The sequence below is a fragment of the Phaseolus vulgaris genome, chromosome 5 (assembly GCF_000499845.2).
Source record: "Phaseolus vulgaris cultivar G19833 chromosome 5, P. vulgaris v2.0, whole genome shotgun sequence".
Classification (NCBI taxonomy): domain Eukaryota; kingdom Viridiplantae; phylum Streptophyta; class Magnoliopsida; order Fabales; family Fabaceae; genus Phaseolus; species Phaseolus vulgaris.
Window position 1 is genome coordinate 15,289,486 of NC_023755.2, and position 23,529 is coordinate 15,313,014.

The 23,529-nt window shown below is 35.8% G+C and overlaps 2 protein-coding genes across 2 annotated transcripts; one reads left to right on the forward strand and one right to left on the reverse strand.

The window, feature by feature from the left end:
* Window positions 1-3,728: 3,728 nt before the first annotated feature.
* Window positions 3,729-4,184, forward strand: LOC137834020 (uncharacterized). The gene has a single exon (XM_068642086.1). The coding sequence runs from the start codon at window positions 3,729-3,731 to the stop codon at window positions 4,182-4,184; it is 456 nt and encodes a 151-aa protein (XP_068498187.1).
* A 13,167-nt stretch (window positions 4,185-17,351) lies between these two features.
* Window positions 17,352-17,946, reverse strand: LOC137835208 (defensin-like protein). The gene is made up of 2 exons (XM_068643593.1): window positions 17,788-17,946; window positions 17,352-17,671 (listed from the first exon to the last, which is right to left on the reverse strand). Exons 1-2 carry the CDS (start codon window positions 17,843-17,845, stop codon window positions 17,502-17,504), a joined length of 228 nt encoding a protein of 75 aa, XP_068499694.1. The 5' UTR covers window positions 17,846-17,946; the 3' UTR covers window positions 17,352-17,501.
* Between the last annotated feature and the right edge of the window lie 5,583 nt (window positions 17,947-23,529).

A 23,529-nucleotide genomic window follows, 5' to 3' on the forward strand; every position in this document is an offset into this window, starting at 1 on the left:
TAGAATGTGAATATGCACAACAGGTGTGGTCCTTGTGCCTTGAATGGTTACGTATCAAGTTGGTCCAACACAACGACCTTAAGGACCACTTTGTGAGTTTCCACATACCTCAAGCCAGTAGCAAGCAAAATCTGGTCCTGAAAGGAATTTGGACTACTATCGTGAGGTGTATTTGGGATCAAAGAAACTCAATTTTGTTTAAACAAAAAGTAGTTGATGCTGAAGAGATTTTGCAAATGGCACAGCTCAAGTCATGGTTGTGGATGAAGCATAAAGCTGCTTTTCATTCTTATTCGTTTGCGGATTGGTTACTTAATCCGTTTGTATGCATAAAAAGCATAAAGTAGAGGGGCACCTCTCTAGAGGTTGTGGGAGGTATGGGAACATCTACAAGGAGAGGAGGTATTTGAGTGTGGGTTAGTATGAATGAGTGAAGAGGGTTGCAGAGAATTGGAGAGGCATCCTGGATCATGCAGAAGGATGTAAATAGATTTTGGGATTGCCAGGTAGTCACCTAGTTGCGGGTTTCAGTCTCGGTGAGAGCTAAAGTGGAGGTTCTTCGGGATGTGGTTGGCTCACCTTAAAAATTCACTCAGAATATGTGTCTGTGAAAGGTTGTGTTAACACCGGTTTGGTGCTGATGGTGTGCATAATAAGGTTCCCTATGAGGAAACAAATGTTATAGACCAGGGACTTACATGGTTTAGAGTGGTTATGTCCAAGAAGCTGGTGTGGAGATTTGGTGTTGTTAGGGGAACTTATTTGACCACTTTTTTTTTTATGATAGGCCTCTCTGCTATGTCATAGCTTCTGCAGGGTGCACCTGGAAGGAGATGATACGAATGGGATGCACAATAGCAACTGGAGGTTGTGGAGGTACCCCTAGAGTTAAGAGTTTCTTGGCATGCAAGCTCTTATTTTCTTTGGGGTAGGCTAGAGCACTTTGTTGCTGTGGTTGTGGCTACTGTTGGGAAGCAAGTATGAGGTTGGTAGTTATGAGGTGGTCTACAATTAAACAGGCACCGTATGAAGGGTCTAGTGGGAAAATATGGATTGAGGGGGATGTTATCATGCGGGTAAGAGGGTGCAAAGATTGTTTCGAAGAAGTAGGTGTCCAATTCGGTTCGTGTTGGTGTTCAAAAGTCCATGTTTGGTCCTTGTTCTGGTGTTTTGGATTGTTGTGTAGGTTCTCTACGGTCTTAAACAAGTTTACGTATGGAGCTGTGGATGTTACACATCTATCTGTCATGCATTGGAAATTATGAACCACTTGTTCCAGCACCTGTTGTTTCCTCTGATTTTGTTCTGCGTGAAAGGTTGCCTTTGTAGGGGGAAGCAGTTTGGTTTGTCCTGGTTTGGCTGCTGATGTAGGTAGCCCCTGTTCTGGTGTGCTAAAATTTTCTGGTGGCTGAAAGAGGGGGGAGTAGGGGTAAAGTTGAGTAAAGTATATGCTAGTATGGACATGGATTATGGTAGCAGGAGTAAGAAAGGCTTGCAGTTTCGAAGTGTGAAGCAGATTGAAGCTGGAGAGTCTAAGACCTGGATGTCTGTCACGTTTTCTTTTGAGGAAGCCATAGCAAAACCGAAGGTTCTAAGCTGGAATATGTGGTGAGAAGTATGCTATGGTAAGGCTAGGATGATGGAGGTTTTATGGTGTAACATGGTTGAATTTAAGTGTTGGACCTTAATCCTGGCTTGGTTGTTGTTATGTTCGAGCTTCAATGCTTGGAAGCTTTAAGAATACCACAGGCACGGTGTAGTTGGATTGGTGGCAATCTGCTGCTATGTAGGGGTGTGGCATATTATATAGGTGTTGGTTCTATGTGATGTTTTCATGCAGGAAAGATCAACATCTTGGAGACTTGAGCATAATTGGGTGGTATTTAGGATGGACAAAATGAGTGAGGTGTATGCACAGTTAATCCTGCAAGTTGTTGGAGTTGTGGGGCTGAATGCCACTCTGCTATACTGAGGAAGTGGACTCTGATCCCTGCACTTTATGTTTTGTTTTGAGCCCAAGTGTAGGATAAAAGCTTAGGCTTGGCTGGTTATTATGCAGGGTATCTTATGCAGCATTTTGTAGTTTCTGTTTTATCCTGCTTATTAGACTAGTTGTTGGTGTTTGTATAAGGGTTGGGATACCCCTAAAGTATCCCTTTAATTTACTTAATTCTTTGCTGATAAAAGAAAAAGTACATAAATTAAGGTCAGACAAAAGGTGAGTGTCAGAGGAGAGCATCCTAACCCATACAAGAATAATTGATGACTACCGTGGGACTCAAAAGAACACAGAGAAGACTTTATGAAAACATCAAGAAACATGAAGAACGACAAATAGCGGTGAGTCATAACCTAAATGACTGAAGCAGAACATATGATGATGTTGATTGAGCTACAGAGGGAACTAACTGAGCTCATGAAACAAAATGTTGAGGAAATAACAGTACTCAAACAAGAGAATGAGACGATGAGGAGAAATTGAATCCGAGTAGGATAGCTCCGCAAAGCATGTGCCACCACACCCAATTCACTTCCTCTTAATCATGACTTGATCTCTAGAAGTCGAGAGTCAAAAGGTCGAGTCTTTGCCTAATACCTAGAGTACGATGGGAGGAGCCTGTCGAAATTCCTTTTTTGATGGTAATATGGAGGCCAAGTGGCCCTTAAATTGGAAAGGGTTAACGATGGAACGATATGATGAAACTACAAACCCAGACGAGTAAATTGGTGTGTATATAACTCATGAATTTGTAAACAACAGGCAATGTCATCATATGTCGAGCTTTTTCCACCTTGCTAAAGGAGGTTCCCTTAGTTGCTTCACCCAACTTTCACCCTTTTCAGTGTAGCACTAGTAATTTTCGTTCATCTATCTTTTTCTTTCTTTTTCTATAAGTCATGAAATTTAATTAAACCTTCTGAAAAATTACCATTTTGTAAAGTGTAAATAATAAACTCTTTTTAAGGCCTATATTTTATTAAATTCATGCAATTTAAGTGTTTAAAATATGTTGTATTGGTATAGCCGACTGACACGCTGACGTGACTCAGTCTTCTTGATTGAGCTGACCGAGACACCCACAGACGGCCTGGTCGATCGACACGTTCAACCATTAACGCTCAAACCAAGGTCAGTGAAGCTAAACTACCATTAAGAATTAGGTAATACAACTGTAAGTGTGATCCATTCCACTAATTGGTGCCCATCGTATGGCAGAGAGAAACTAGCTGAAAAGAGAAAGTAGATAGTCTCAACCAGAAGCATGGAAATGATGACTAATGCCGACCAGGCAATGCTGATGCTGTCTCTGCAGAGAGAGATAGTCGAGATGAAGAGGAGGACAAAGGAAGTTTTCAAGAAGGAACAAGAGATGCAGGCTCTCCGAAGGGAGAATGAAGAGATGAAGAAGAAGCTGATGGAGGGAAGACCATCCACTGGACCGACCAATGTTGTCGGCAGGTCTTTCACCTCCCCTCCCAACCCGAGACCGGTGGAGGACACCAGAGACAAGATTCCCACCCACGAGATGGAGGGAGAATCCTTACTCAACAAGTCGATCAGGACGACCATCACCATGGACTCGGCCCGCCGACACCCATTCACCAACACTATCATTGAAGTCCCACTACCAGACTAGTGGAAGGGTTTCAACCGAGATCGATATGATGAGTCTACCGACTCGGACGAGCATATGGATGCCTACACCACCGATATGAGCCTCTAAACCATGGACGATGCAATGTTGTGTCGAGTGTTTCCTACATCACTGAAGGGAGTAACCCTTAGCTGGTTTACCAAGCTCTCACCCAACTCCATTGATAGCTTTGCCACACTCGTGACGAAGTTCGAGACTCAGTTTGCCACCAGCAAGCCACATCACCTGACCTCCATCGCCCTGGTAGGCATTCGCAAGGAGAAGGGAGAGTCGCTGAGAACCTTTATTGATAGGTTCAACAAAGTGGCAATGAGCATCCGGAACCTCAGCCCGGATGTTGCCATGCATCACATGCTGACAGCCCTGAGCCCAGGACCCTTTGCTGATAACATGTGCATGCAGCCAACCGCCAGCCTGGACGAGCTGAGGAAGAGAGCCGCTAAGTATATGCAGCTGGAAGAGCTCAAAGAGTTCCGCAACCAGGCCCGTGCCGAGGCCAGTGAAGAGAAGAACAAGGAAGAGAAGTGATGTGAGTTGAATCAAGCATAAACACTTTTCAGCAATGAACACAACAATAAATGTGAAGAAAGACAACAATTAAGAGTTGAAAACAAGGACAAACAATTAGGAACAAGTGGAGGAACTTAAGGAAACATCATTGAAGTACAAAGCCTTCTAATAGATGAACCAAACTCAAGATTGAGTGCCATTCCACAATGAACCGAAACAACACAAGGAATTGGAGATACAAATACAGAATCAAATTAAGCTACAAGTGCATACTTGAAAGTAGAACACAAGATGAACAAGAATAATCGGTGGAAATTAAAGAACAACACCTAAAAAGATAAACTACCAATTGGAATTGCTACAAAACATGGAAATGAAGATGGATGGAAGAAGGAACTTAATTTGATGAAGACTTGAAGGAGATGACATGCCACTTGGAGATGATGATCCAAGATGAATGCTAGTTGCCGCCACTTGAAGCCCTCCAAAGCTCACAAGATAAGACTTAGTGAAGGAGATCAAATCTCTCACAATTCTCTCTCAATTTGAGTAGAGTTTCCTTTCTTCAATTTCTAAATTCTGAATTTACAAGAGCATAGCACCTCCTTTTATAGTAGAAGAGGGCTGAAAATGAAAAGGCACAAATTCAAATACAAGAGCTGTGAAGTGTGACTTTTCTACTTTGGCACCTCCTAAAACTATATCTACACCTACTTTTTATGTCACATGGAAGGTGTGACTTGTTTTGTACATTAGTACCCCTTATTTAATATCTATACCTTCCTTTTAAAGTTCTACTAAAAACTACACAAAAGAAATTACAAATAGAGACATCCAATGATGCTCATTTATTTAATGCTTGGCCTTGCTCCTCATGGGTTGGGCTTGGGCTTCTTGGGCTTGGGCCTCATCTTTTTGAAAAAGACTAATAAGAAGAACTTTAAATGTTTTGGCCCTTGTCCATTCCTCCTATTAATAACATTTTTTTTATTCTCATCAGCAGGTCACCCCCCAGAAGGGCGATGGGTGACATCGAGACCTTCATCACGCGGTCAGTCTCGGGAGACCCAGCCACCTCCTCCACACGCCTGGGCGAGGGTGAGTCCACCTCAACCGTGTCCCGATAAGGTGGCGGTGTCGGCAGGGAACCAGGGGAACGAGTGGTGGTGGTAATGTTACCACTATCCCTCGACCTCTTCTTGAACTTCTGGGAAGAGCCAACCGAACTCTTGTCAGCTCGAGCATCCAAGCCCTTTGTGGTAGGTAGAGCGTCGATGCTTCGACGCCCCTTCCGTTCGGCCGCCCATTTCCTATAGGCGTCGAGGACGTCGGCACCAGCTGGCGGATCTTGAGCCATGATCTCTACAAAAAAGAACAAGTGTTAGAAGACGATATATAAGACCGACCGATAGAATAAATGAAGACTCATACCCTTAATGGTCGTCGATCGCGCCGATTCGGTATAAGCACCGATCAGCCTCCTAGTGGGAAGCTACCTCGGGAGTGCATCGAAGAGTGAGAGAATCTCTATGTCATTGGCACTCCCCGTCAGCCTCAGCCACTCCTTAAAGTCGCGAGGCTGGCTAGTCCAATACAAAGGAAATCGAGACTGGCCATTGCCCTCAAGGAAAAAGGTCGTCGCCTCTAGCCGAATGATAACCTTGACAAACCTCTCTTTGAATCTCTTGTAACAGACAGTGAAGGAGTTCAAGAGGAAACTCCCTGACCGACCGATCAAAGAGTTCCAAGACACAGGTTGCGCGGGGTGAGAAGTGTAATAAGAAAGAAAGGAAGAGGGAGTGGGATGAAGGCATAGGACGTCACACAGCAAGCGAAAGTCCTTGATGGACACCCATGTGTTTCGGTGAATCTGGGTGGGGGCCACGTTGAGCGCCCGAAGGACGCCCATGGTGAACTTATCAAAGGGGAAAGACACATGTTAGTCTGCAAAGAGACAAGTATACATGTAGAAAGAAGGGGGACCGGTACCTGACCTCCCCAAACAGATGCTCTCGGTGGACTCACAAGGCACAACACTAAAGAAGCATGAATGCCCGCCCGCCTTTAAAATCGGGTACTTGCCCAAAAACTTGGACACAAAAGCATCGGTCTTAAAGTTGGATGAGATCCCAACCACCTTAGAGTCCACCCAACTAAGGTCCACGAAAGGAATGCCCATTGGGGGGAGTCCGACCGGTCAACAGTATTGGCCAGATCATCCCCCCTAACTACCTCTACCTGAAGTGGCACCTCGGCCACCTCGACCAACAAGGAGTCGGTGGTAGAGGACGAAGAAGAAGAAGAAGAAGAGGGGTGACCGAGAGGAGGGGAAGGGCGATCAGAAGAAGATGTAGGCCGAGATAAGGTTGACATAACTAACCTTATGATGGAAGAGTACCTTCATTCTTGGAGGATTGTTGGTGGAATTTGCGGAAGCTTAATGGAGGTTCACGGTCAAGGATCTCCTAGGAGATGTGGTTGCCTTGGAGGTGCAGGTTAGGTATGAAATGAGAGTGGTGAGGCCATCTCTCTTTGGTAGAATGAAAGTTGAAGATCAATAGTCTAACCTTGAGAGGTTTTTGACAAGTAGTGATATTGACTCAAATTTGGCAGCAATTCACTATTATATTAATCTTGCAAATGCATGAGCCAAACCCTCTTATTTATAGTGTTTAGAGGGCTGGAAATTCAAAACAAAGTGGAGGGAAATTCAAATGAATTCCCTCCCAAAAGTAGCGCCTAAATGAGCACATGGAGAGGGGTGTGTCTAATTTGTATGTTCACCCCCTCCATGGGCTTTCTAGACCGGCCTTGGTAAATTTAGAGGTTTTTAGAAACTCTAAGTTTACCTAGGTTGGTGTTTTAGGTGCCAAAATTAATTCTAAGAAAAATTACAATTAAAGTTCTTATGCTAATTGTGACAAGAAATTAAAGTCTAATCTACACTAGAGTTTATGACATTTGTATAAGAACATTTCTCTGCCATCAGTAGCAGCATTCCAGTCTTCTTGGATCCTCTTGGCCATCACTCTAGTGGTTGGCCCAAATCTCCCCTTTGGCCTCTTCCATCATCCCCTACCTCTTGAAAAGGATTTTTCCTCAAATCGAATGCTTCTTCTTCTTCATTGTTAGGGGGATGTATGTGGCTGGATGGTGTCCATCATCTGCTCCTTCTTGAGAGGATCTATCCTCAGATCTACAGGGTCAATCTCGAATAGCAGCCTTTTTCTTGCTTTGACAACTATGCTCGTCCTCTTGGATCAAATGTTCATCTATGGGAATCATCAAACAAAGCAAATGAGTTAGTTTGAGCAGTTATATAAAAATCAATTTTATTAAGTTGCCATTCCTCTTGTTTTGCTATTGCTTTTGACAACTTTTTACAAGATTTATTTAGGGAGGAGGTCATATTTTTCTTTTCTTTCAAAAGTTTGAGAGTTTTATCAACTTCAAAATGACTTATGAATCCTCCTTCATGTGACTCTTTTACAAGGAGTTTTCTATGTGTTATTTGGGGTATGCAAATTTTTCTTCTTTAAATAAGTACCCCTCATAAACATAACACCCTCCATGTGCTCTATGTTGGTACTTAGCGAAAGTGGGTGCAAAATCTTGATCTTCTTTATAAAGTTCGGGTATGTTTTCAAATCCAAGAATTTGGGCTCCAAGTTTAGAAAATAGGGCATGTCTCTTTGATAGAGCATCCACCACAATATTTGTATTGCCCTTCTTGTATTTGATAACATATGGAAATTGCTCAAGAAATCTCATCCACTTTGCATGTCTTTTGTTTAATTTGTGTTGACCCTTTAAATATTTTAAAGACTCGTGCAGGGCCCTCACAAGTGCATAGAGCTCTTTGTTTTAGATGGGGTAGTTGAGGGTTGCACCATGAAGTTTTTCAATAAAATATGCAATTGGGTGCCCACCTTGCAACAACACAACACCTATTCCTACTCCTGATGCATCACACTCTAGCTCAAAAGTTTTTACAAAGTTTGGTAAAGCTAGAATGGGTGCATTGGTGAGTTGAGCTTTCAACCTTTGAAAGGCTTGCTCATGCTTCTCCATCAAACAAAATGGAGTGTCTTTCTTCACTAACTCATTGAGTGGTGAAGTTAGACTTGAAAAGTTAGGATCAAATCTCCTATAATAACTTGTTAGACCATGAAAACTCCTAACATCTCCTACATTTTGTGGAGTTGGCCACTCTTGGATGGCTTTGATTTTCTTGGGGTCAACATGTACCCCATTTTTGTTAACTATAAAGCCTAAAAATACTACACTATCAACATAAAAAGTACATTTATCACTATTAGCAAACAAACTATTAACTCTAAGAACTAAGAAAACGTCCCTAAGGTGTCTTAGGTAGTCATCAAAATAAACTACTACATATTTACCTATGCAATCCCTCTTTAAAGATTCTTTTTTCACTATGCTTGTAAGGGCTGTTGTAAGATATTCCTCATTCTTTCTAGATTCACACAACCCTTCACTTGGCTTTTCTATTTCTTTCCCATTTTCTTCACTCTCACTAGTTTCTTCTTCTTAGCTACTATATTCATCTTTATTTCTTAAGATCATAAACCTTTCATTGGAACAATGAGATGCTAAATGACCCTTACCAAGACATTCTAAACATTGAACTTCTCTAGCTTAAGTGTGTGAGATAAGCTCATATTTGGATAGGTTTTGGGAAGGTTCTAGAGATGTTTCTTTTATATGTTCTTCCCCTCTTTGGAACTCATCCTTGTCATAAGATACAGAGTATGAACTTTGTTTTTGACTTGATTGTTTTCTCAAAATTTGTTTTTCAACATTAATGCTAAGTTGAATCAAGTCATTTAAATCTCTATAAGGTAAAAGTTCAACTTTTGTTTCTTATCTCAAGTTTGAGACCACTTAAAAACCTAGATATGGTGGTATGGTTTTCTTCATTAATCCTTGCCTTTTTCATTTATAACATAATTTGTTGTCAATATTCTTCTACACTCAGATTTCTTTGATGAAGTCTTTGGAGCTTGTCCATTAACTTCCTATTGTAATGTGAGGGAATATGGCGACATCTTAAGTGATGGAGATCAAGCTCAAGAGAACATGGAGGCCACTCATCAAGCTCAAGAAGAGGTGGAGGTACAAATGGAGGACGCCCATGGAGGTCAAAGTCCACCTCAAAGGATTACAAGAAGCATGTTCAAAGCTTTGGGAGCTAGAGGACATTTATTTTCTCTTTTTGTAGTTTCTTTAGTTGAAGGTGCTTAGAGGGAAACTTTAGAAACCTCTTTTGTTATAGCATCTTTTAGGCTTTAGTTAGGAGCTTTAGGGGGGTGTATTAGTAGATAGGTGTAGGAGTAGAATAGGGGGTGCCAAAGTGAAGGAAAGGATCACACCTTCCTTGCTTTGCAAATAGGCGCCGGTTCTAGTTTGATTTGGAGGGAATTTTGAATTGTTTTAGCTTTCATTTTTCAGCACCTTAGGCTATAAATAGAGGTGCCTTCCTTGTAAAATTCAGATTTGAATTTATCTAAAGAAACTATACTCAAAATTGGAGTGAGCATTTGGAGAGCTTTTGAGCCTTCTACTCTAGTCTTATCTTGAAGGACCATGGTTTCCTCAAGTGGCGGCTTGCACACTCATCTAGGAGCATCCATACTTCTAGTGGCGTGATCATCCAACCATTCTTCCATCTTCATGAGCATTCTCTTCTCCTTCCTTTCTTCTTCTTCAATTGTTCATGTTGCCTTTTGTTTTGAGTTGTTTTTAGTTTCGGTTCTTCCAATTTCCAGCACCTATATTCTGTTTTGTTTCTTAATTCTGTTCGGTACAATTGATTTTGGTTTAATTCTGTTCGGTCTTTTCTTTTTAAATTCCTTTGTTGATTCAATTTGACAATATTTGGTTCATCCAAATGAGTTTGGGATTTGGTACTTGTTATTGGTGAGTTCTTGACTTAGAACCATGATCCAACTCTAAGAAAAGTGCCTCTATATTTTTCCAGCTCAAGGTGATTCCTAAAAATGTCAAGAATCTTGTTCTATGTGGCTATTGGAATCACATCATTAAGTCTCCCCTAAGGTCATTCCAATATGTAATGGGAGGGTCCTTGTAGAGATGTCTCTCTCTTTTTAGGGCAGTCCACCAATACATAGCATTACCTTGAAAACTTAAGGTGGCTAAGGGTACTTTCTTTTCTTCACTCACATGGTTGCAAGCAAACAATTGTTCTACCTTCATCTCCCAATCTAGATATGTTTCAACATCTTCTTTTCCATAGAAATGAGGTAGCTCTACCCTAACCTCCTTTGGGTTTTCTTTTCTTTCCTTTCTAGCTTTCCTAGGGGATGGTTGATAGTATTCATTAATTCTAATGCTTTGTTCCCAAAAAGAATTATCTACCCTAGAGCTAGATGCATGAGAACTCTTTTTAGATTTGTTGTATTCATCTCTTTCTTTAACTATTTTCCACTTATCTTGTATCAAAGCAAATTGAGCATTCCTTTCTTTGAGTTGGGTCTCATGTTGCAATTGTCTATATGAAAGTGCTAGAACGTCTTGTGCTATTTTTTCCAAAAGAGATTTGATAGACTTTCCTTCACTTTCATTAGAATGACAAGAATGAGAAGACATGGTTAAAGTTATGTGTTGTAAGTAATTTACCACAAAAAAGACAAGGAGAGTAATGAAGGTAGCTTTCCAGGAAAGAGAGGTGGATCATTAGGATCTCTTAATTACCAAGTCTTTCCTTGCCAAAATCTATCCCTCAAGACTTTTCACAAATCTTTTTCTAAGTAATTTACTTATATCACAATTAAGAATGAAAAACAAAATTTTATGCAAGAAAAAAAATACAAAGCAATTAAACAATACAAAGCAAGTAAACAATGCAAAGCAATTAACTAAAACACAATTAAAGTTTACTAACTAGAAAGCTTTAAAACTAGGGGAATCCTAAGGTGAGGCTTCTAGACACTTAGAGCCATTGAAGACACATTCACCGTCTAATAGGTAATTATTCCACTAATTAATCAAAGTTGAATGCAATTACAATTCAAAAAGAAATACAATAGAAATTGAATTACAAAAGTAAAATTCAGATTTCCTATACTATGCACTCCTTTAGTTTTGGTACTCCTTCTTGTTGTGTCCCACACTTTGTATGTTTTTGTAATCTTCCTTGCTGCAGCCCCTTGCTTAACCTCTTAAGGTTAGTCAATTTAAATCTTCAAAACAGTACCTACTAAGTAGGGATGTTAGCAAAATTTGAATTTGAATCACAAGCAGTTCAAGATGTTAGCAAAATTTTTGCACTGGAATCACACCAAAATAATGCACCAATTAATTGTGATAAAGTTTTCAAATATGTTGTCAAATTATCGTCTCTGTTCGCGCCAGAATGCACACTTTTTTCATTTGATTTATCATTTTTTTATATTTTGTATTTTGACTTACTTTTTTTTCTTGTTTTTCTAACACATCAACCTGTGTAAATCCATAATTTCACAATTTTTCTTCAACGGATTTTAATTTTATAAGTAAAAACAACCAACACAGAATTAAAACAGAGGAATTCTAATCCTGAATTAAAAACAGTTTGAAGAAACTTCAAAGACACAATGGAATTGGTGTATGAGAATTTGTATGGATCTATCACACAAATACGAACTCAAATCTAAAATTAAAATGCACCAAAGGATCAAACACATAATTATAAATCTGGACTCAAATTTAAAATCAAACAACCAAAATTATCAAAAACAGCACTACATGGAATTGATGACAATTTAGGAGAAACATGACTTGACTAAACACAATTGGATTCAAAAATCAAAATGACTCAAATCAACACAATATGAACCGATTAAAATTTCAATAAAGACTCAAATAAATAAATAAACAGAACAACCACACAAAACTATATGGAATACTACACAAATTTGAAAATTAGAAGCTCAAGAACAATTTGAACACATTGCACCGATTGGATTTCTCCAAACAGCATCTAAATCAAACTAAAATGTAAAAAACAACAAGACATTCAAGAACACTTGAAGAACAACACGAAAACACAAAAATAAAAACAAGATAAGGCCCTTATCTCTTGAAGACCATGGCTCTAGATACCAAATGATGGAGAGTGCCTTCATTCTTGGAAGATTGTTGGTGGAATTTGCGGAAGCTTAATTGAGATTCACGGTCAAGGCTCTCCTAGGAGTTGTGGCTGCCTTGGCGGTGCAGATTAGGTATGAAATGAGAGTGGTGAGGTCATCTCTCTTTGGTAGAATGAAAGTTGAAGATCAATAGTCTAACCTTGAGAGGTTTTTGACAAGTAGTGATATTGGCTCAAATTTGGCAGCAATTCACTATTATATTAATCTTGCAAATACATGAGCCAAACCCTCTTATTTATAGTGTTTAGAGGGCTGGAAATTCAAAAGAAAGTGGAGGGGAATTCAAATGAATTCCCTCCCAAAAGTAGCGCCTAAATGAGCAGATGGGGAGGGGTGTGTCTAGCTTGTATGTTCACCCCCTCCATGCGCTTTCTAGACCGGCCTTGGTAAATTTAGAGGTTTTTATAAACTCTAAGTTTACCTAGGTTGATGTTTTAGGTGCCAAAATTAATTCTAAGAAAAATTACAATTAAAGTTCCTATGCTAATTGTGACAAGAAATTAAAGTGTACTCTACACTAGAGTTCATGGTATTTGTATAAGAACGTTTCTCTGCCATCAGTAGCAGCATTCCAGTCTTCTTGGATCCTCTTGGCCATCACTCTAGTGGTTGGCCCAAATCTCCCCTTTGGCGGGCTTGCATGTGGGTTTGTGCTTGGGCCTCTTCCATCACCTTATGTTAAGCCGAAGACTGAGGAAAAGCAGGAGGGCGATATGTCACTCGATTATCAAAACTAGGGCGAGAGATTGCTCAGTTCTCATATCACTCACAAAAAAAAAGCACAGTACCTCGGGACTGTTGGGACCACTATATATAGGGCCCAGGGACCTCAGAATACGAAGCATCAAAATGATCTCTCAAATCCAGCGGTCCACAACGTCCCACGCCCGAAAAACCCCTCATTAATGCGGGTTATTTCATGCCGCCTGAGGTCACATAACACCTCGAGAAACTCAACAGCCACACATCCAAAGGGAACCAACTAACACCCATCATTAAAAACTCATCGGATATGTCCATCCTTGAGCCTGGGGGAAAGTGTACTGGTATGGCCGACTGACACGCTGACATGGCTCGGTCTTCCCTGACCAAGCTAACCGAGACACCCACGGACGACTAGGCCGACCAACACGTTCAACCATTAACACTCAAACCAAGGTTAGTGAAGCTAAACTACCATTAAGAATTAGGTAATACAACCATAAGTGTGATCCATAACACTAATCAGGCTCAATGAGGTAAGCCCATTAAAATAATATAAATAGGACACATCCCAAGGAACAAGGTACGACATTATTACTGTACATACACCCGAGTGTCGAACACCCTCTTTACTGACTTGGACGGTGGAGTGCCTTCTGCAGGTACCTCTCCCTTTGACATTCACCCGATACTGAGAGCCGAAGGTGTAGCACAAAGGCGAGAAGGATCCCAATGAAACCCTAGCAACCTGCCTGAAGGAAGGAAGAAGACGAAGACTTTAATAGTTCTCTAGGTCTTATCTCCCTAGCAGGAACAATTCTAAGTAAATCTAACATTTATTGAATTGTAAAGAAAACACTAGTTATATATTCAATGTATTTTGTGAAATTTTAAATGTTATGTGATTAATGTTGATATTTTCTAACTCTTTTAAAAGCATAAATGTTTGTGTGATAATGGTATATTGATGAGTGAAATGAACTACGAATCATGTGCAATATGATTGAGACAATACTTTTAGGAAATGAGATATTGTGTTTAGATTGTTAGGATGTGCATTGATTATAGATTCGTATATAAAGAGATATATTGACTATACTAGTATATTGGAATCATACTGATAAAATTTATCAGGTGGTGAGAGTCGAAGAAAGTTTATTTGAGTGAGTCTACAATTTGAAAAATAATTGGTCAAAGAAGATAAGACGGATCAATATGTCATACAAGTTGAAGGGATTAATATGTATATGTAGTTATGGAGAGATTTCCCAGTGTGAATAGTATGATAAGTGCAGATCTCTGAGTTTAAATCAATGTATGACTTTTTCGAATGTAAAGTAAAGTAATTATGTGTGAATTAGTGAATTTTTGGAATGAGTGATGTTGAACAAGAGATATTTTTTTATAATTGACTGTTTAATACATTGAAATGGATCAAGTGTGATAATTCCTATGTTTGTGATTGGATGAATTGAATATAGAGTTATTGAAAAATTTAAAAATCTCTAGCATACCCTATTATTTGTGGTTATGCGTTTCAATTTGTGATGATTGTGTATTACACGGGAATAGAGGATGTTACCAGTTATAAGACTCTTCCATGAGCAAATGAAGTTTTTATATTTTATCCTGGTGTTTTAATTATTTTTTTCATGTGTAGATATTAGAAATCATTTGGAAAAGAGATGTCTTTTCGTAATATTATTTAATGAGGATTTGAATGATATGTTTACACATATATATTTACTTAAATGATATCACTACTAGAAAATCATTAAATAGAAACCAGTTTTAGAGACAAAAAAATAATTAGTTGTTATATTGACTAGTTAAGCATGAGACTGGGAAAAGGCTTAAGTGTCTGAAAGCAGACAATGGTGGAGAGTACCGTGGTCCTTTTGAAGCCTATTGCAAGATGTATAACATCAAAATGATGAAGGCAACACCAAAGACTCCTCAACTGAATAGAGTAGGCGAAAGAATGAATCGTACCATTGAAGAGAAAGTTAGATCCAAGTTACAAGGTGCTAACCTCCCCAAGTCTTTCTAGGGTGAAGCAATAAAGACTGTAGTTGATCTCATAAACCTGACACCTTCAAGACCTCTAGATGGAGAGATTCTAGAGGAAGTGTGGTACAATAAGAAGGCATCCTTCAACCATTTGAGAGTATTTGGATGCAGAGCCTTTGTTCATATTCCAAAGGACGAAAGAAAAAAAAAACTATAGATGCTAAGCCCTAGGAATGCATATACCTAGAAAGTTGAAGATACTATTTTCAAGGTATCTTGAAAATGTGATAAACATTAATTTTTCATGATCTCTTTATGAAGAAGTTTTCCTCGTATTCTCTATATAAAGGGAACCTATGAGGAACAAAAATACAAGCAAGTGAAAAGAGCAACAGAGAGTAAATTAGAGTTGATATCCACCATAATGTGAGATTTAAAATATCAATGAGAGACTAGAGAGATATTTTATTTCATCCTTGTAGGATGAGATTAAATGTTACCTTCAGAATGACATAAACAAATATTGTAATCCTACTTTCACAGTGGAGAGATTTTCTGGACTAGGTGTCGTGGGTTTTTATTTTCAAGTTGAGAAGGTTTTCCCACGTTAAAATTTCTCGGTATCATTATTCTATTTTCTATTATTTGCTTCTTACTTCCACCAGTGTCCATTTTTTATCTATACCAAGGAGGAAGAATTAGTTCTAATTTTCCCAGCACATTAGTGATCCACATTAACATTTCTTAAATTATGTAATATTTTTTATTTTCATGAAAATGGTATTACCTTTATAGAAACAATTCTTTTTAAATAAATATGAAATATAAAATAGACAGTAATCTAATATTAATTACATCTCATTTTTTCTTAATTTTCGTAACTAACTTACAATAAAAAAATGAATGTAATTTTTTTAAAATATAAAAATAGGTAAGGAGCACTTATAACACTACAAGATAATTATTAAATAGAAATCAATTTTAAAGACAAAAAATAATTAGTTAAAATATTACAAAATTAGATAAGACTAAAAAGTTTATTAATATTTAAATTAGTTTCTATAATTGATAAATAGTGATAATTAGATTATAAATTGATATCTAATTAGATATCAAGGTTTTAGATACCAACTTTAGAATCTAAATAATTGGTATCTAAAATTTAGGTAACTAATTAGATGTCAATTTAGAAACTATTTATCACTATTTATGAAACTAATTTAGATATCAATAATTTTTTTATTTTTTATGTCTAAAATCGTATCTAATTTTGTCAATATAACAATTTATTTTTAAAATTTATTTTTATTTAATGATTTTTTAGTAGTGTAATCTTTAAAAATATACATATTTTGAAGTTCTTTTCTATGATATTATAAAGATAAATAGTCAGTTTAATTTTTAGGAATATAAATATTTTGAAGTTTTTTTATGATATTATAAAGGATAAATAGTCAATTTAGAGTAATAAATATTGATATTTCGTTTTTAATATAATAGAAAAATTCATTCTTGATACAAGAACTTAATTACGTTACTTTTTTAAAAAAAATTTGTTATTGGCTAAGTAATAAAAATATGTTTTGTATTTAATAACGATTCTTTTTTTAATTCTTGGTTAAAATAATTAAAAACATTTTTTGTTTTCAGTCACATGTGCGTATTTATTAAAAAAATTAATATTAATATATAATTAACTTTGAAGAAATGATTAAATATTTTAAATTTTAATTTTGAAAAAATGACTAGAGATTTTAAATTTTTCTTAAATTTATAAAGTAAAATGAACAAAGGTTCCTTTACAGTTAATTTTTCTTTTAATAAAAAATCATGATATATTAAGACAAAAGATGTATTCAATTGTTTTAATTACGTAACAGAGTTCAAACAAAATTATTAAAATTAATTTTTTTTGTTAAAAATATATTTTTATATTAAAACAAAATTATCAAAATTAAAATATTTTATTAAAATAGTAACTTTTTTATTATATTTAAAATAAAATATCGATAATTATTGTAGTGAACCAATACCCTATTATAAACCTGTAATATTCTTTTTTAAAAGTATTATAAATTACTATTTCTTTGCTTTCACTATTTTTTTTTATCAGTGAACAATAGAGACTCATTTAGGACGTTTAAAAGTTTTGTACATAAAAAGATTAGTTATTTTGATGAACAAAGTATTAAATCAATTAACTAATTCCTTTTCATATATACATCAAGTTCCTTTCAGAAGAACAACAGAAAATATGTGAGAAAAAGATTAAAATGATGGTACGAAGAAGGATAAGATCATGTATTACAACAGAAGAACTTTATTCATAAAGTAAATACATAACTCAGCTGTTCTGCACAGCCACAGACTATACATATAGTTCGTGGATGCAGTGCTAGTCTTATTCCATATATATAATAGTTGTTTTATTTATAAAAAGTTCTGAATCCACTTAACAGTTTTTGGTGCACCAACAGCGGAAATCATCCCTGCACCTGCCACTCCTCAAGTGTTCTTTGTTCTTGCAGTGATCATCGCAGCTGCCAGTGGTGAAGCATGGACCCTTGTATGTATCAGCCAGGTTCTCGCAAGTCTTTGCCTCAGTCTGCAACACAACTTCTTCTGCATGTTCAAATAAATTCAACAGTAAATATCAGACATATTGAATTATAAAGTATTCAGGAGAATGAATATAGTTATAGACATGTAGAAGAATGAACATAAAAGTAGTGACTTACGAGTAACAAAGAGAACAAGGAAGAGGAAGCATAACCCAGCTAATGATTTCTTCTCCATGACTTAGTTAGTGAATATTCACTTGTATGTATCTGCTCTGTGTGTGTGATGACTGGTTTGTGTTTATTAAACATATATATAGTAGCGAGGAGTTGAAAAGTAAACAATGATGAGGTTGCTGATGAGAAACTAAGTAGAAACTACAAGAAACTAATGAATGAATCTGTAAGGAGCTTTCGGTGGATTTGTATTTTGATGTAAGGAGGTTTCGGTGGATTTGTCTTTTGATGTAAGGAGGTTTTCGGTGGTTTGGATTTTGATGGTGTGAAAAGTCAACAATGTGCCAAAATAGGAAAGGAACTTATCATGATATTAAATGCTAGGCTTCTAGCCGGAATTTGTGACGGAATAACTATATATGCTTTAACATTTTTCAGAAAAATATTTCATATAGATCTAATATTTTTTGTCAACATCATATATATATATATATATATATATATATATATATATATATATATATATACTCTAAAGATAACAAAATAAAATAAGAAGAAAAAAATAAAATAATATATATATATATGATAAGAGAGAAAAGAAAGATAGAAAAGAGACAGAATATATGTATATATATGGGGAATAAAAATATTTAATATATCAGTATACTCTCTTTTTTTATTCATTTTATGTGATTCACAATAATGAACTTTTATATAACATTTTAAAATATAAATAAAACAATCAAATTTTATATGTACTTAGAAAATAGTTTTAGAGAAGTAATTCTACAATAAAATTATTAAATAAAAAATAATTTTATAAATAAAAAATAATTAATTGTTATGTTGATTAAATTAGATACTATTTTAGATACTAAAAACATTGTTGATATCTAAACTAGTTTCTATTATTGATAAATAGTTTCTAAATTGGTTTTAATTAACTGTTAATTTTTTAACTATCAAATTTAAAATCTAAACAATTAGTAATTAAAACTTTGATACCTAATTAGATACCTATTAGAAACTATTTATCAGTAATAAAAACTAGTTTATATATCAAAATCTTTTTAGTCTCTAAAATAGTATCAATATAACAACTAATTATTTTTTGTCTCTAAAATTAGTTTCTATCTAATGATTTTCTAGTAGTGTAATATAATTAAAATCATATTTGAATATTTTATTATTAAAGTAAAAATTTCATATAATTAGAAAATTTAGGTTTCATTTTAAAATAATCACTATCTCTCTAGGAAAACTTTTTTTCTCCTTTTTCTTCTCTCTAGATTTATAATCACATCCTTCATTAGATTCACGGACGGAGGCCACCTTTGGATAGACTCCTGACAATAAATAGAGCAAAACTTCTTATCAGATTTATGTTTAGAGTATGTTCTTGTTCCTTTTTACTTTGGATCATTTTTTAGTTTTTTGTTCACCTAGGTAGACATGTTTTGCATGTAGTGTTTGTGACTTCACGATTAGTCTCTATTAGTTCAAGATCCTAGTGATATATTTATATTGTTGATCAGAACTCTATGGTACATGTTAGGCTATCTCTGCTTTCTTTAGGAGTTAGAGCTCTTTGTGAGTGTTCATCCTTATAATCAGGTAAGAAAAGCTAGTTTTATCTTTCGGTAGTAATCTTGGCTAAAGGATTTGGATGAGAATGTGACGAGTTCACATGTTCCAAAATTCTCTTTCCAGGGTTTGTTTTATTAAGTGAAATGGATTTTTTTTATGAAATTCAATTAAAGTTAAACAATTTGATAATCCGCAATGGCTCAGAAGGTTTTGCCGCTTTTTATTTGGAATTTGGAATTTGGGATTTGAGTTATATGATTGTATTTTCGTGAATCTAATTGGATTTTAATTCGTGTGGAACAGGCTCTTGGTATCAAGGGAAAGATTATTGCCAAGAAAAATTATGCTGAAAAGGCACAGATGAAGAAGATGTCTTTTATTTTATTTTTGGACTAATTTTCTGTATTTGCTAATGTTGTATGTTGTTTTGTATTAGTACATTTTTACATGACACTATGCCATAACCCCAAGAAAGCTTCAGTATAATAGAAAGGACAGCTTCTTCCTGCACCTCCATGACTTCTTCTCCCACCCCCATACTAAAAGTACATTTACTAATATACTCCTCAGTAAAAATATTAAAAAATTAAAATAATAGTTTAATATACCTTTAACCTACTTAATCTTCACTTTCACTTTCATTTTTGTGCGTTTTCTCTCTGTTCCTTCCAGCAGCGCTGCTCCACACCTCCACTCGAAGATTTTTTTCTCTTCATCTCTCTAAACTCCACATTCTCTAGCACTCACACATCCAAAGTGTCCTCTTCACAGGTTAGTAAGTTGAATTTTCCAGATTTTTCATTGCTTTTGAAACCTGTTGCTGCTGTGTAATCCGTTTGTAGTGTAATCCGGTACGCTGTGCATTTTTTCATAATAGGCACCGGATTATGTAATAATCCGGTATAGTTGTGAATGTAAAGTAATACCAGATTACTTAATCCGGTTTAGTTTATTTTAGTAATTCCGAATTAGGTAATCTGATTTAGGTATTTTAGTAATTCTGGATTACGTAATCCGGTTTAGGTTTACATTGTGTGTGTTTCGGATTATGTAATCCGGTTTAGGTTTACATTGTGTGTGTTTCGGATTATGTAATCCGGTAGTGTTCTTACAAAGTGCATTTTTGTGATTTTGCGTTTTGGTTATATATTTAGTTTCCAACCCACTTGTTAAAAACTTTTTTTAAATTTTATATTATGTACACAAATTCATGATTATATTATTTATTATTTGTAAATAATTGAAATTTAAATTGTGTTATGGATAAATATGGCTAAAACTAGAGGTGGTGGATCTAGGGATCATGATCGCAGAAGACCGACGACATCTGTCCGTAGAAGAGACCGAGGTGGTGTCGAGGAAAGGATTGATGATGATGTTCATATTGATAATGACAATGAACAAGAATTACAGAATGATGACCAAGTAGACCACGAAGAAGGGTTTCTTGGAGGACCTTCTGATATGTCTTTACTGGTAAATTTTGCTGACCATGTTGCTGTTAAGCTTTGGGACTAGTGCAGATATGTAAAACAAATGCGGCTATTTTAAATTTACAAATGCGGTCATAGAACCGCATTTGATCAGCACGCATTCGTAAATCTGGCATTTACAAATGCGGTCATAGGACCGCATTCATAAATCACATTTACAAATGCGGTTACCTAAAATAACCGCATTTGTATATTATTCTGAATTAGGGAGTGGGTTTGGGGTTTAGGATTTATGAATGCGGTCTTGGTAAAAACCGCATTCATAAATCACTATTTACAAATGCGGTCTTGGTAAATGACCGCATTTGTAAATAGTGATATTTTTTTTAAAGTTCACTTTGTTTTGTGCAGAAACCATATATTTTAATAACCTGCATAATGATCAAACCCAGCCAGACAAATACAGAAATATAGTAATCAATTGAAATCATCAAAATGTACATTTACAAGTGATCAAATTACATATAATAAAACCACTATTGTTTACCTATGCTAGAGTTATAAAAATTAATGAAATATGTGGACCAAGAATCTCTAACATATGAAATGCCTTCCTCATTCATTGGTGTTTCTTCTGTGAATAACTGCATTGCAAAGTTGACATAAATTAGTTTTTAGATATATATATGTTCAAGAATTATAAAAATGGTTTAACATATATAGTACCTCTTTCCAACCAGTTTTAACACCTAGTCTTATAATGGTAATCATCCATTGCATAATGTAATAGCCACACTCATAGCTTCCTGGTTGTTTATTACACTATAATTCAATAAAAAGTAATATGTTAGTATATTGATAAACAATGATAATAGAGAAAGAAAAAAATTACAAACCTTTACTCTTATGTAGTTCAAATTATTTGAACTGGATCGACCTTTTAGGATGTTATATCCACGCCATGAACTGGTTAATACAAAAATCGTTAGTAGATGGTTAATTAGTAAAATACAAAGTTAAGTTTATACTATACATACGTATCAATGATATCCTTAAATTTTGTGGGCATCTTCTTGTGTAGGGAACGAACCACACAGCAGTCTTATCAACCATTGATAAGACAAGTAACTGCCAATGATGCTTATATGATCAATGAAAAGAGTTAGTAAATATTTAAAACATGAAATAATAATAATTGATGACATATAATTAAACTTACTCATTAATATAAGGGCATAAATAAATTTGTTTTCCCTCTTTTTTTGCAGGATGTTAGTGATGTATGCTTGAGTCTCAGTTGAGTTTGGTCCAACGGGATTAGTATAATTACGTACATATTTTCCTTCCCCTCAGTGATACAGACTCTATGCAAAACCTACAAGTTTTTAGTTAAAGCATAATCAATAATAATTTAACATAAAGTAAATTGAATAATAGGTAAAGATACTTACATCATAAAAAATTGAATTATACTTATATTGAGTTCCTGTTTCCCAGATATAAATTCTGATAAATCTGTGTTGTAAATCATCAGTGGCAGTTCAGTGTTTATTTGAAAAAATGTATTATCCCACGGAACTGGAAAAGGATCATTGCCAATCTGACTAGCAATGAGACGTAGGGAAGCCATATGATCGTCAACTGTAACCTCACGCTTCTTTTTCGGACTTGGTGGCTGAAAAGGTTTCTACAAGATAAACAACATTTGTATTAAATTATATGTAATATATAAATATAAATAAAAAATAATATAATGAAACGAAATTATTACATGAGGTTCGGGCATAGATCGAATGAGCTCTCTGGGCTAGACAACGAATGTCTGAAATGCATCGGCCACAGTGGTTACCTCATCTGAAGGTAGTGGAACACGAGCATCAGGAAATCGTACTTTTTCAACTGTTACCTTCGCCATATCAGGGGAGAGAGGAACGTTATGTAAGGTGGTGGCGTTTTTATAGACTTTTCCAAGTGCCACCACCCGAGAAAGTTTGCCGCCCACTACCAGTAGCTCACAAACCTCTGTCTGCCCGTTGATATCATCCCCTGATGTTGGAGGAGCCGCACAACTCCCCTTTGTGCTCTTGGGAGTGGGACTAACAAGGGGTTCAATTAAAATGATTTACAAATGCGGTCTTTACTATGCCCGCATTTGTAAATCATTCTGAATTGAATTACAAATGCGGTCATACTAAAGACTGCATTTGTAAATCAATTTAATTTCAAAAATGCCACCGCGTTTTTTACAAATGCGTTTAAGCGCAAAGCCGCACTAAATAAAGGGTCGTTGTTTTCATATTTTGTACTAGTAGGTAAGAACAAAAAAACCTTCAATTAAATTATCTTTATTAATTATTGTTTAAATTTATTTAATTATATTTAATATATACAACATTTATATTAGGATCGGGGAGAACTTAAATTGGTATCTCACGGTAGGAAATTACGTAAATTGGTTTGGTGTTCTTGCTGTTTTTATGAGTATTTTGGTTTGGCAGTTTTATAATTCTGTCCATTCATCTTGTTCCTTTGCTTTTCTTTCTCTTTTGTTCGGTTCAATTTGACTAAAATTGGTTCATCCAAATGAGTTTGGGATTTGGTAGTAGTTTTTGGTGAGTTCTTGTCTTAGAACAATGATCCAACTCTAAGAAAAGTGCCTCTATAATATCCAACTCAAGATGATTCCTAAGAAGGTCAAGAACCTTTCTCTATATGGCTAGTGGAA

Coding starts and splice junctions, on each gene's coding strand:
- LOC137834020 (XM_068642086.1), top strand. CDS start 3,729: ATGGACGATGCAATGTTGTGTCGAGTGTTTCCTACATCACTGAAGGGA.
- LOC137835208 (XM_068643593.1), bottom strand. CDS start 17,845: ATGGAGAAGAAATCATTAGCTGGGTTATGCTTCCTCTTCCTTGTTCTC. Junction 17,672..17,787: donor CCTTGTTCTCTTTGTTACTC/GTAAGTCACTAC, acceptor TTGAACATGCAG/AAGAAGTTGTGTTGCAGACT.